The sequence below is a fragment of the Drosophila sulfurigaster genome, chromosome 3 (assembly GCF_023558435.1).
Source record: "Drosophila sulfurigaster albostrigata strain 15112-1811.04 chromosome 3, ASM2355843v2, whole genome shotgun sequence".
In the NCBI taxonomy this organism is placed as follows: Eukaryota; Metazoa; Arthropoda; class Insecta; order Diptera; family Drosophilidae; genus Drosophila; species Drosophila sulfurigaster.
In genome coordinates, this window is record NC_084883.1 from 28,825,834 (window position 1) to 28,838,751 (window position 12,918).

Consider the following 12,918-nt stretch of genomic DNA (forward strand, 5'->3'; position numbering starts at 1 on the left):
TTCGCGCAATATAAATTCCTTATACATTCATTTCATTCATTCATTCATTCCGACCATTCATTCATTGCGCCTCGTTTCGTTTCGTTAGCGCACTGCTCTATGATTGCCTTCCTGCTTTCCCTCCCACCAAAAAAAAGCACTGCACTCTTCTCACTCCACATTTCAAGCTATAGACATCTTTGCCGCCCTTACAATTAGGCTAATTAATTTTGTTCTTTGCCCGGCATTACGAAAAATGTTGCTTTAATTTTCTAGCACACCCACACACACACACACACCAACACACAGACAGAGCCGCAACAGTAAAACATTCTGGCAAACGAACATTTTCTTTGTTGTTCCTGTTTCCTGTTTTGACTTTCTCGCTCTGTGTGTTTGTGTGTGTGTGTGTGCGTCCGAATCCTTTGCAAGCCGCAAACAAATCTCTTTTAATTAATTTATGATTCCACTCAATCCGCATCGAGGGTTGTCTGATATCACAGCGTGTTCGCTCTTGGATGCGAGTTGGGTTCGGTTGGGGGTAAGTGGCTGCTGTCGATGTTGTTGCTGCTGCTGCTGCTGCAGCGCCGCAACAATTTGCGGTTGGCAACACGAAAAATATTAATGTCTGCGGATTGATTGCAACCACCCCTGAACAAAACCACCCACAAAACTAAAAACTGGCCACTTGTACGAATGCCATGTCCCTGGGATTGTGTGTGGTCCATTGTGCACAATACACCGCAGTGTAATAATAATAATATATAAAATAAAATATTGCATTCATTCCATATGTCCGAACTTGTGTGTGTGTGTTCGTGTGTGTGTCCTGTGTACCGTGTCGCGCTTCCTGCGACTTGCATACTTGTATCTTTGACATGCATCTACCCCCGGTCGATGTTCGCTGTTCGCTGCTGCTGTTTGTGGTTTATTGAGCGTACCATCGAGCTCGACGCGTTGCTAATATATCCGGGCACCGCGTGACCGTAACCATAAGCGGAACCCCAAACCATGCCCCCCTTCTACACTGCCATAATAAATATAAATGCAGTGGAAACGCACACAGCTGTTGCTAATGTTAAAAGGCACAAACAGAGCACAGCAGAGCAACAACATAGATTATACTGATCCTCCTCCCGCATCATCAATCGCAATCTCGATGCTGCTGCTGCTGCTGTGGCTGCTGCTGCCACCACGACGCTTTAGTCTTATCGCTGTTGACTTCATTGGCACTCAGTATAATTAAAATTATGAGCCACTGCTGCTGTTGCTGTTGTGAGTCTACTTTGGTTTGGCATTGTTGATTATAAAATCCAATGGCTGCCGCACACGTCACAATGCACAACATCCAACCTCTGAAATGCGCACAGAATTTCATTTTTGGCAGCGAAAGGGGCAAGGGCAAGAGCCTGCAGGGCAAATAGGGTCTAAGCCTGCAACAGCAACGGCAACCAGCGCAAAAGGGTGCCAGGACAACGGGTAATAGCAATGGGCAATGGGCATTGGCAACTTGCAACTGGAACTGCAACTGGCAACTGGCAACTGGCAACCTGCAACTGCAACTGCAATGCGCTTTGCAATGGGGTTTATTTATGTAGCGTTATGACGGCTGCGATTTTCCTACTGTGCACAGTTATGTTTCGTGTGTGTGTGTGTGTGTGTGTGCTTGGAGTGAAATTCAATTTTGAACTGGCATTGCAATTGCAATTGGCAGAAACAGCGCCAGCAATGGCTAAAAGCAAATGGCCATGTTGATGACAAATGAAAACTAAAATTGCACAAATAGCCAACTGCCATTGGCCGAACTACGAACTACGAAATGGATATAAATGCTCTCGCTCTCTCTTTCACTCTTGCATTTTCGAGTGCACAACGATTAAAAGCAGTTAAGACAACGGCCATGAATGATAATGCGGTAATAATTGAAAACTACGCCTAAGACTGGCTGCATTCACAACGACATCGATGATTTATCTTTGCCATTCGCTCAAATTGCATTTCGATAAACTGATTAGATGCGAAAACGCACTGAGACAAATAATGGTCTCGAATCACTGAATCACAGTTTAGTTAAATTAAGATGAACTCAAATGCGCACAATAATTTATTGTTCGTATGTGCTTTTAATATCTATCAAATTAAATGTGCAAGTTCATTCAAATGAATTCGATGAAATTTATTTTAATACTTTTCACACTTTTTCAACAATTGTCCTTAATTAACAAACAAATTTAACAGCCTGAAAAGTCTCGTTTATAAGTTGATTATTTTGCTTTTGTTTTTTTAAGATATGCTGTAATTTAATTGAACTGTCGCTCACTTTAAGCTATTTTTGAAACAAAAAAATTCATTAAGTATAATTGCCTCATTCTCTGTGCTGGAATGGGATAAATGACCAGCAGACTAAAAATTCCAACCACGTGCTGTCAAGCAATTTGATATCCTTTGCCATTTACAGATAAAAAACAAAAGAAAAAGGAAGCGAAACGTGGAAGGGAAAGAAAAACGCATCAATCGATGATGAAAGTTGGTTGTATAATGAACGAAAGAAAATGTAAAACAAGAAGTCATAAAGTAATAAAGGATATCAAGCAGGATATCGACGCCTTAATGAGCTCCTTCAGTATGCTATAGAGTAGGTAAACGTCGTAACGGGAACGAGAAGGAGAACAACGAAAAATACGGCACATAAAGAACGATATCTTTATCAGTTAAGGGCCTTAAACAATTAACAAACAACAAGAACAACAACTATATAATGAGGCCAATTTGCGTAACAGCAGCAGCGAGAACCGAGTGATAAAGAGTGCAAAGGAGAGAGTGAGAAAGAGTGGGAGAAAGAGACAAAATGAAGCACACAACTTGAATAATTACTTTGATTTTAATGCTCGGTCGTTTTTACGTTTTTTTTTTGTTGTTGCGTATTTTCAACAAATGAAAAACGCACGCATTCCCCACACACACACACACACAAACACGTGAACGTACAATTAAAATTAATTTTCGGTGCGATGGCAAGTGCGTAAATTGTAAAAACCACTATCACATTATTTGGAGCGTGGAAAAAATGAAGCCGCACGGCACAAAATCAGGCAACAAAACCCCAAACGTAAAACGTAAATTAAGCCAATAACAGTTGGGTCGCCTGTCCGTGTGCGTGTGAGTGTGTGTGTGTGTAACGGGGTGATTGCATGGGGCGTATGATCAATGAAGCCCAACCAGTAGCTGGTCAGTTCGGTGTTCGCCATGCGAACAGCCGGACAACAAGAGGCTCCTGTGAGCCGCCTGCATTGTGCTTTATGTCCTTGGGCCTCGGCTTGGGCTTGGGCTTGGGCTTTCGCTGTGTTTGGGGCTGTGTGCAGGACGCACGCTAACGACTTCAATGAGTTTTGCATGACGATGACGACGTTGACGATGAGCACAACATTGCCTGTCCTCCGTTGCATGCCATGTCCTGGGCACTGCCCTATCCTGTGCTCCTTTTACCTTCCTGCCTTGCAGCTACCCCATAACTCGTCCATTTGAGCTGGCTGTTACCCTCGTTACTCTGTCTGAGTGTGTGTCGGTGTGTGTGAGTGTGTGTGTGTCTGTGGAGCTGGTCAATTGAGCCACAGTTGAACTGCAAACAAATTTTGGGGACGGGGCGACGAGACACGAGACTATTGCCTGCTCAATCCGCAATCCGCAATCTCAATCGAGACTCGACTGCTGCGTCATTGTTGCATTTTGGGCTAGTCGCAAAATCCGTGCGTATCAAATTAAATTGAATCTCCAGCCATAATAATCAAGTTCAACGACTACGACCAAAAGGTTGTCATGGCAAGTAGCTTATAATTACATTAGTAGCGCACCGCATTTGATCCACCTTTGCATCATTAGCTTATCATTCAGGACACGGTCAAGCGTTAGTCAAATTGCACATAAAGGAAACAGTAAGTCATTTTTGGCATGAGTTATTCTAAGGGCTGGTCAATGTGAATCAAATTGCTTGAATTATAATTCGATTCGAAGACGACATCATAGCGAATATTATTTTTTAGTTAATACCATAAACAGATTTTATATTCTGAGTAATTTTGTATGCAGCTGGTATATTGTTATATGAAATATTTGATGGTATATTATTTCTTATTCCGGCATCTTTCTGACTGGTTATTTATTTTATTTTTTTCCAAAAGTTTACAATTCTTTGTCATTTAGCTTGAAAACTGATTTTCACGTCAAATTGTTATAATTTCCTCACCTTAAAGTACTGTATTTATTTATTTACTAAATTGTCTGGCAATCAATTGCCGTTCAACAGTTTTGCATTGAAAATTCAAAAATCTAATTGTAATCCTCGCATTGGACTCAGTCTATTGTGGTGTTGTCTAGTTTTTGTCATTGTTTAATTAAACTTGAAGCGCACAAGCGGTTTTGTGGTCGATCTAATGCCAGAGATTCGTACCCAAAAATGCAAGACCCGCTTCCCCTCTCATCGGAACCTAGGTACCTTTCGTATTGTGTTGTAGTTGCAAAACAACTATGGCAATTTCATTATTACCATTGTTGTTGTCGTTGTTGTTGCTGCTGCTGTTGCTGTTGGGTTTTCATTATGAATTTTAATCCTCATATCGCATTCGCACTTATGGTTCAGGCTCGAAACGACCCAGAGGCTGTCTCTGACACCCGCTCGCCGCTCGTCGCTCGCCTCTCGGAATCGAACCGAACCCCGAACCATTAAGCGCTACAAAATTGCAGTAGCCATAATAACTGACCAACAACGATGACTACAATAGCAACACAACGCTGCAAGCCATTGTATAAAGCAAACAACAACAAACGCGTGAAACAACAACAACAACTGCAACAACAACAAGAACTTGCAGACCGAGCCATAACGACAGACAATTGCAAATGACTTTATCAATTCATGTCGATTTTCGGTACACGCAGTTCAACTTGTGTATGAGTGGGAGTTGTGTTGGGGTGGTGGGGTTGTGACTGTGGACGAGTCAAGTGTACATTGTATGACCGTGTCAGGACAAAAAGCCAGAGTATATGCCGGGGCCTCACAATCACTTACAACAGCAACAGCAACAACGACAACAACAACAACAACACCAACATGACAAACAATGACAACGACAACAATAAAGGATGAGAGTGCAATGAAGGCGATGATGTTGCTGTGTGAGTATGGGGGGGAAATGAAGAGGAAAACCGCTGAAATGTAACCGAGAGATATATATCGATGGGGGCCGCCCACTATATAAGATCATCTAATGTGGAAGCACTTAAGAGCCCATGAAAAGATCTTGTGGTCAAGTGGCAGGCCATTATACACAGCACAAAATGCGCAGAGACGCTTAAAGCTTAGTCGTAGTTTCAATATAGCTTTGCAGACAGTGTAAAGTGCATTGAAACTAATGCATTTTGTTTGTAGTAAGTTGCAGTAATTATAGTGCAAGTGTAAAGGATTTTAATGTAGGCAAATATTAAGGCAAAGGTGTTTAACATTCATTCCTCTCTCTCGCCCTTTAATTACTTTTGCTGAACTCTAATCTCTGCGTCTTCTAACCCCAAATAAACGGGCAATTACTCATTTTGTTGCTTAAGCAAAGAGGAGCTTCATTTATTTAACATTAACATTCAAGCCAATAGGTTTTCGGGGCGAAACCAATCAAATCTCAAATGTTAAGCAAAATTATTTGCTCTCTGGTTCTTAGGCTGTTTCTGCACATTTCTGCCCTCGTTCATAACTCATTTAGTAGGCAATGTTTCCGTTCAATGCTCTCTGCTTTGCCTTCCCTCATGCCCTACTCTCTGGCTGCCTTAATCTATTTATGCCGTTTACTTTGATTTGCGCAACGGAAGATGAAGAAGCAGCTGAATCAGGATGAAGTGGAAGCAGAGAGCTTTAGCATAGAAAATTATCTTTGATTTTGACTTGACCGACGCTCTTGTGTCAATAGGAAGTGATTAATAGAGCGTGCCTCCGAGTACAGACAGAGGGCGAAACCCTCAAATATATACTACGCAGTGGAGAGAATACCTTTTGATGGGACATCAATTCAAAATGAATCCCCGTCCCGTGACTGGTTCATTCAGGTTTAATTTCGACTAATTTTCAGCGAACGCTTTAATACAATATTTATGCGCTCCCCGAGGTGATTATGCCCGACCGCATTTGAATTGGTCGAGTCGAGTCAGAGGTCGACACAAAGCTCTCGCTCGCTGGCTCTCTATTCAGGGGTCAAGAGCTGTGTGTGGATGCTATAGAAACATGAATGGAACTTGGCTTTGCTGCTGTCTCTGTTTGCTTAACACTTGGGCGTTAATAGAAATCAATATTTTCTAAATAAAATCATTCGCACTGAGGTTGCGGCTTTTGGTTAGCCTTCGCACCGATTGCTGCTGCTGCTGTGCACTCCATGTCTCGTAATTTATTTTTTCCACAATTCACAATTAGAACGAGCGAACGTTGAACGAATGAACGCATTCTGCAGGAGCAGTTCATTTTCCTCAATTGTTTGTTGGGCAAATACTTCAAACCGAGAATACCCAATGAATAATATTGCCTCCCCCCATTCACCACTTGAGTTGTGACTGCGACTTCGTTAGGTGATTTGGTTATGCAACAACATCATTAAATCACCAATTACTTTAGTCAACAGAGGAATAAACCAAATTTCCTTATACACAAGACCGAATGTCGAGTGGCGTTAGCAGTGGGTGCATACTGCGAAGCAGCACTGTGGAACACTTACGCAAATTATTGTGCACAAAAAAATACCGCAGGGATTTTAATACAAACGGCAGCAGCTCTGATTGGCAATCGAAATCGATAAGCAATTTTTATACCTTTTCTTTTTTAGAGGAAACCGTATGCATATATTTAATAATATTTCTTTTATCAGAACTATCAGCTGCTGCTGCTCGTTAAGCTACGTATATATACGTATATTGAAATGTTGCTTTTTCTTTTCCATAGTTAAATGTCAATTTTCATTTTGTGCGTCCTTCGCTTGTCGCTCTCCCATTGTGCAAAATGGCAGCCATTGCAAAAGCTTTCGGCTGTATGGCGGACTTAATGTAAATTTCAGCACACACACTTGCACACAATAAATGTTTGCATGCGTATGTATGTACGTAGGATATATATATATATATGAAATTTGTATAATACTTACGTTGCAAGTTGTTCGATACCAAGAGAATGCAACACTGTGGGCAGGCTGGGTAGTGAATGACACGTTGTCAGTTTCTTTTGGCGTGGATAGTAAAGTGTCAGCACAGTGCAGCTTTCTTCCTTCATTGTGAGGCCACCTGTGAAAAAGAAGAGTGGAAAAACGCGAGCAAACGAAATGCATAAGAAATTGCAACGGAAACAAGAAACTCCAAAATAAACAAATAAGAAAAAAGGGGGAACAAAAAAAGGAATTGAAATAAAAGAAAAAATATTGCACGGCTGACAACACACACACAAAATGCAGAAAAAAATACTCCATGGATCCGAGGCAAACACAGTCAGCAGCGTTAGCGTCACCATCAGGACAATTTCCTGGCTGCCTGGCCAGGTAAGTCTTGTCTGGTCTGTTTCTGGTTCTGTTTCTGCTCGTTGTTCGTTTCCCTCCCCGTCTTCACCTCAAATGAGTCGACGCCTCACTGGGTATGAACAAAAGACAAAATTAAGCGGCCGTTGGCAGTTGGCAGTAAAGCAGCAGGCGCCATCATAATAATATTCCGCAAGACGACATTGATGGCAGCAAGCAGGTTGAAGGATGTAGGGCGCAGGCAAACCATTGAGCATTGAGCATCGCCATCGTCCTATCAACATCCTCAACCTCATCATCGTCATCGTCGTTGCTTTATTTGAGCTGGGAAGCTTTATGTTTTCGACGCATACGCCTGACTGCCTGTTTTACTGCTCTTAGCTCTCAGCTCTCTACTCTCTTCTCTCTTCAGTATGTCTACTCCCATAACTGTCTGTGTGCAACGTCGTTAGATTTGTCTATTACGACTGTGTCTCCATAGAGTTGCACTCAATTGTTGCCGCTGCTGTTGCTGCTGCTGCTGTTGCCGTTCATTCACTTAGTCTAGATTGCAGATTGTGTGTGTTAAATTTGTGCAGCAAGCAAGAAAGTCAAATTTACCTTAGCTGTCTTCTCTTCCTCGTCACTTTTTGTCTGCCTGCTTTGTTCTCTTTTATTGTTGCTTTCTTACTGTTCTCTGTTCTGTTCGGTACTATGAAGATTGCTCGCTTGAAATGTCTGACCCCAGCTGCAAAATGGCTAACAAATTTTGCAGGGTACGATATTGTTTTCAGAAAATATTTTGTCAGTTATTGCTGGAGCATTTTAACTTTTCTATGCCGATCCTCGAGAATTGTTTTTGAGAAAATGTTGCCTATCTTGATGACGATATCTTTTTATATTTATATTTGTTGTATAAAAATGTTTTTCCAGCATCTATTCTTCATTATTTAATTAAATAAAATATTTTATAATATTTCTTTTCGTTGTATTCGAATTCTTTGACAAGAATTTGAGAATAATTTTTTCACAAATTTTTTTATAATAAATTCCTTCAAGAATTTTACATATTTTTCCCCCAATTCAATTCATTCATTGCGTATTTGTTTCTATTTAATTCATATTTGAATTCATATTTTGGCTTTTAAAATATTTTAATCTTGCGTATTTAATCATTTTGTTTTCATATTCTAAACATTAAGCTTTTTTATTGAATTACTAATGACTTTTTGGGTTATTCGTTGAATACCTTATTTCGATACTTTCTTTTTTCATAGTCTTCATTTTGGAACATTCGTATTCATTAAAATTTCTTTTCAACTCTTAGATGCATTTTTTCCCTTCTTTTCTATTCCCATTTCCTTCTTTTTCTGATGATTCATCATCACACATTAAGCTGCCGTTTTTTGCTTAACTGCATACCTATTTGTTGGCATCCTGTTTCTTTTAATTTTAACTAACAAGTGAATGGAATACATTCTGCAATTACTGTGATCAAGTCTCCTTTTGTCATCGGTTCTCTCTCTGTGTGCATGCTCTACGTAGTCGGTAGTCGCAAGGTAGTACAACATGTCTTCCCCATTCTCTAGCAAGCTTTTAACAGCATCAATATGCTTGTTCTTTTGCTCTCATCTCGCTGTCACATTGTCCACTTTACAGTTTACAACCGAGGATGGGTGGAAGTACTTTCTGCACAGCTGTCAGTTGAGATATCTGGTCCGCTTTTCAACTCACCCATTACCCGAGCTACAATGAATGCTGCTTTCTGCCTTTTGCTCCTTCCCAAAACTCTCTTAACACCTGGACGTTTTCGTGCTAAGTGAAATGTTTCAATGTCTTGGTTTATGTATTTTACAATGAGGTCGTCAGCGACTGCAGCTCCTTTCGTGCTGCACTGCTCTGACTCTGACTCTGTCTCTGACTCTGCACTTGGTCCCTTTACGACTACGGACTGCTGACTGCTGACTGCCGCCTGTCGCATATCGTTTGGGCTGATTTAAATGTGTCATAACGACAACAACTCGCCTGTGCACAACCATTGAAATTTTTGCACTTTTGCGCACGACAATGGCAGCTTGCAATATTCTTTTTTTTTCTTTCTTTCCTTTTTTTTATTTACTCTACACATATTTTAGTAGTCGGGTGGTAGGTATGTATGTAGGTAGGTAGCACTTACCCAGCGTAATTGCCTTTCGTGACGAACTGTCATAAATGCATTCGGCGATGAGTCTATCGCCGGGCATGGAATGCACTGACTGTGGCAAACGTCGAAAGTCCTGATAGGCCACATCTATATTGCTGTCGTGTGCAATTGGCGGAAGCTCCTCGGTTTGTCGTATCTGCAAAGTTAGTTTGCTCATTAGCATTTGGCTTTAACCCGCACTCCACACTCCTCCTGCTTTTCCTCTACGCTCTATGTAAATAGCTATCGAGTCTCTCTTACCTGACGCAATTTAACCTCCTTGCCGATTTGATGTGTGCGCATCATGACCGCAAAAATGTTGATGCCCTGCGCTGGAAAGGCGTAACCGGTGCAGTCCTCAATGCATTGGCCCTCGGATATCACGCGCTTCTGTCCCGGCGGTATAATGTGGCGCCAATTGGGATCCATGCCTGTAAGGGAAACACATAGAGAAAGACACACACACATAGATAGTTAGTTAGCGAGTCCGTTGTGGAGAATGCTTTTAATTAACGCTTTCGAGTGGCGCGCGAACGCGAGCTTCATCAAAGCTCCAGTCGGTTAGCACGACATGCACAATCACCTAACACTACTGCCCGCCCGCTTACCCCTCTTCTTTTTCCCCAATCTCCTGCTTCCTTGCTAACCATATGGCACTTCACTTGCGCTAGCTTTGAACGTTGATTTTTTAATTCGATTTGGCGTAAAACGTGTAATTACATTTTAATTGCTGCTTTTGATGTTTGTTAACAACTTTGTCAATGCAGACCAGCGTAGACAAAAAATGAAATAACCACAGCTGCTCGCGTCTGAGTTTGACATCCTCTTTCGTGTGGCATCTCAATTTGAAATCTTTTTTGTCTTTTAACATTTACTTCATTTCGCTTCTTTTTTGGGCAATCAAATTATGTGTGGCGCCCTAACTGAATTTAGTATGTGATCAACCCCCCAACCCAACGTTTGCTCCAATTAGTTAAATGTTGTGGAATATTGCTCATACGCCGCCTTGTACACAAGCACAGACTCCTCCTTCTCCTACGCCCCCGCATCACATCCATATGCAATTAGGGCCGCGTGTCGTCTGACATGTTGAAAAAATATTTGAAATTCATGTGCTACATATTTTTTCCCACTGTTTGGCATTTCAATTGTTGTGCGTGGGTGTTGTGCCAGAGTGTGTGTGTCTGTTGAGGGTTGTGAGTATGCCAATCAAAATACTCGCGGAAAATGCTTGGCATTGCTGGCTGGCTGGAAAAACCCCTTTTGCTCAGAGTGAACCAGCTGGCAATTGATTTTTATTGTAAATCCGTTCGGGTTTCCTTTCTTTTTTTTCTTGTTTATTGTAAAAAGGCTTTTTTATGGCACAAAGTATTGCAAGTGAATGTGCGTGTGTGTGTGCTGTATTTATGGCTTAGTCATGCTCGGTTAGCAACATTTGCAGAAAACATTGGGAATGACATACGAGTTGATTGCATTGCTCTAACACTCGCACTCGCATTCGGTGTGTGTGCAGGTGTAGTTTTATGGAATGCAACTTTAATGGCATAGAAATGATTTGCTTTATGTAAGTGCAAATAAAATATAAAGCAGAGATTGTTGCAGCCTTGTAAATTTGTTAAATTCTTTTTTATAAAAAGTTGAAATATTTAAAAAATTGTAGGAAGCATATTAACAGATTGCTGATGAATTTTTTACCCAATTCTGTAGCATATTAAACATTAATTCAAATAACTGACAAATTGGTTTAATATATAAAAATATTAATTTTCTAACATATTGAAATTAAAATAAAATGAATGGCAAATAAAATTTAATTAATAGTCAAAACGTTTTGTGGAACCCCAAAAAGTATGCTATAAGTTTTGTAATTTGCACAGCTCCAATATTTATGCGCGTATTGTAACAATATTTTTGCGATCAAAGGGAAAATTTAATAGAAATGCAATAAGCATATGCGTAATTGGATCATTGGCAATTTCCGTGAAATTGATTTGTAATTTCAAATCGGAAATGTTCGTTGCCTAATTTAGCGCAATATTCATATAGTTTTCAAAAGCCATCGCATACTACAATTAAAGCTAATTTACCTATCGCCAAATATCAATCAAAATTTTGTTGCAATTTATATACGCATTTCTGTCGCCCTAGATGATAACGACAACAATGCGTTGCGGAACGCCATGCCATTTTGCCCATTTTACCATTTTGGCCACACATAATAGGCCTTCACATAATGGCCTAAAAATGTCGTGGCGATTTTTGGTTTTTGTCAAATGTGATTCTCGCTGTTTGAAATTTCGTTGAAAACCAAAGCATGGCCTATAGCCAATAGATACAGTTGCTGTCTCTCTGGTATTGTCCAAAAATGCTAATCAAATTGTCAAAAAAATAGAGCCAAAAAAAGCAAGTAAAAATAATGGAATTAAATTGAATTTTCTGCAGCAGCTGCGCGTTTGACACAAATTGCCATTTAAAATAATTAGAAAAGTTGCCGCCATGTTTGATACAGTCACCAATTTGCATTGGCATTGCCGTGTTGCAACAACAACAACAATAACAGAAACAACAACCATTTCGGGCTGCTGTCAACGTGGCGTGTGGCAAATGCAACTACGATGCCAATCTACTGCCTTCCCTTGCCCCACTCCCCGCCTTTTGCTGTGGGCACCTTGAATATTGGGTGAGCGTTAAATATCGATTTGAAAAATATGCAGTTATGAATTGTGTGTGTTCGCAGTGTCGTCGTCGTCTGGGCTAAATCAAATAGAAATAGTGAACCACTATCCTCACTTGGCCCCACAACCAATAACAAACCTCCCTCGCTCCCTCCTCCCGAACCCTAAATCAACTCCCACTCGTTGCGTCGCTTTGGCCAATATTGAATTTGATTTAATGAATGGAAATTGGCAAAAAGCATCGAAATCGAGATACACAGAGACTGTAATTTATGCGCGGTAGTGTTGTAGAAATCGATATCGTTTTCATTTCACTTCTATCTCTCTCTCTCTCGCTTTGTGAGCACGTGCTAATTAAACATAAGTTTTGATACATTTTTTTCGTTTAGCCTAACTTTGAGAATTTTTTTTCGGATTAACAGCAAATAGTATGTACATTGATTAATCGCACTTCAAACATAAGCTAATTGAAATTGTGTAAATATTGTAAATGATTTTTCGTTCGAAATTGTGGCGTATTTGTTCTTGGGAATGACCATGGCAAAACAAAAATAAGCATCTGGTTCAG

At 40.5% G+C, this 12,918-nt stretch overlaps 1 protein-coding gene across 4 annotated transcripts in view; it reads right to left on the reverse strand.

Annotated features, from left to right (window-relative positions):
* LOC133846153 (MOXD1 homolog 2) overlaps positions 1-12,918 on the reverse strand; it is a 148,013-nt gene that overhangs the window by 15,877 nt on the left and 119,218 nt on the right. For 3 of the 4 annotated variants that reach the window (XM_062280933.1, XM_062280937.1, XM_062280934.1), the window contains 3 exons: positions 9,937-10,106; positions 9,670-9,832; positions 7,152-7,287 (listed from right to left, as the gene is read on the reverse strand). In XM_062280933.1, coding sequence (XP_062136917.1) covers positions 7,152-7,287; positions 9,670-9,832; positions 9,937-10,106 — 469 coding nt within the window. Of the gene's footprint in view, positions 1-6,918; positions 7,036-7,151; positions 7,288-9,669; positions 9,833-9,936; positions 10,107-12,918 lie in introns of those variants that run through there. The other variant, XM_062280936.1, reaches the window with a different exon arrangement.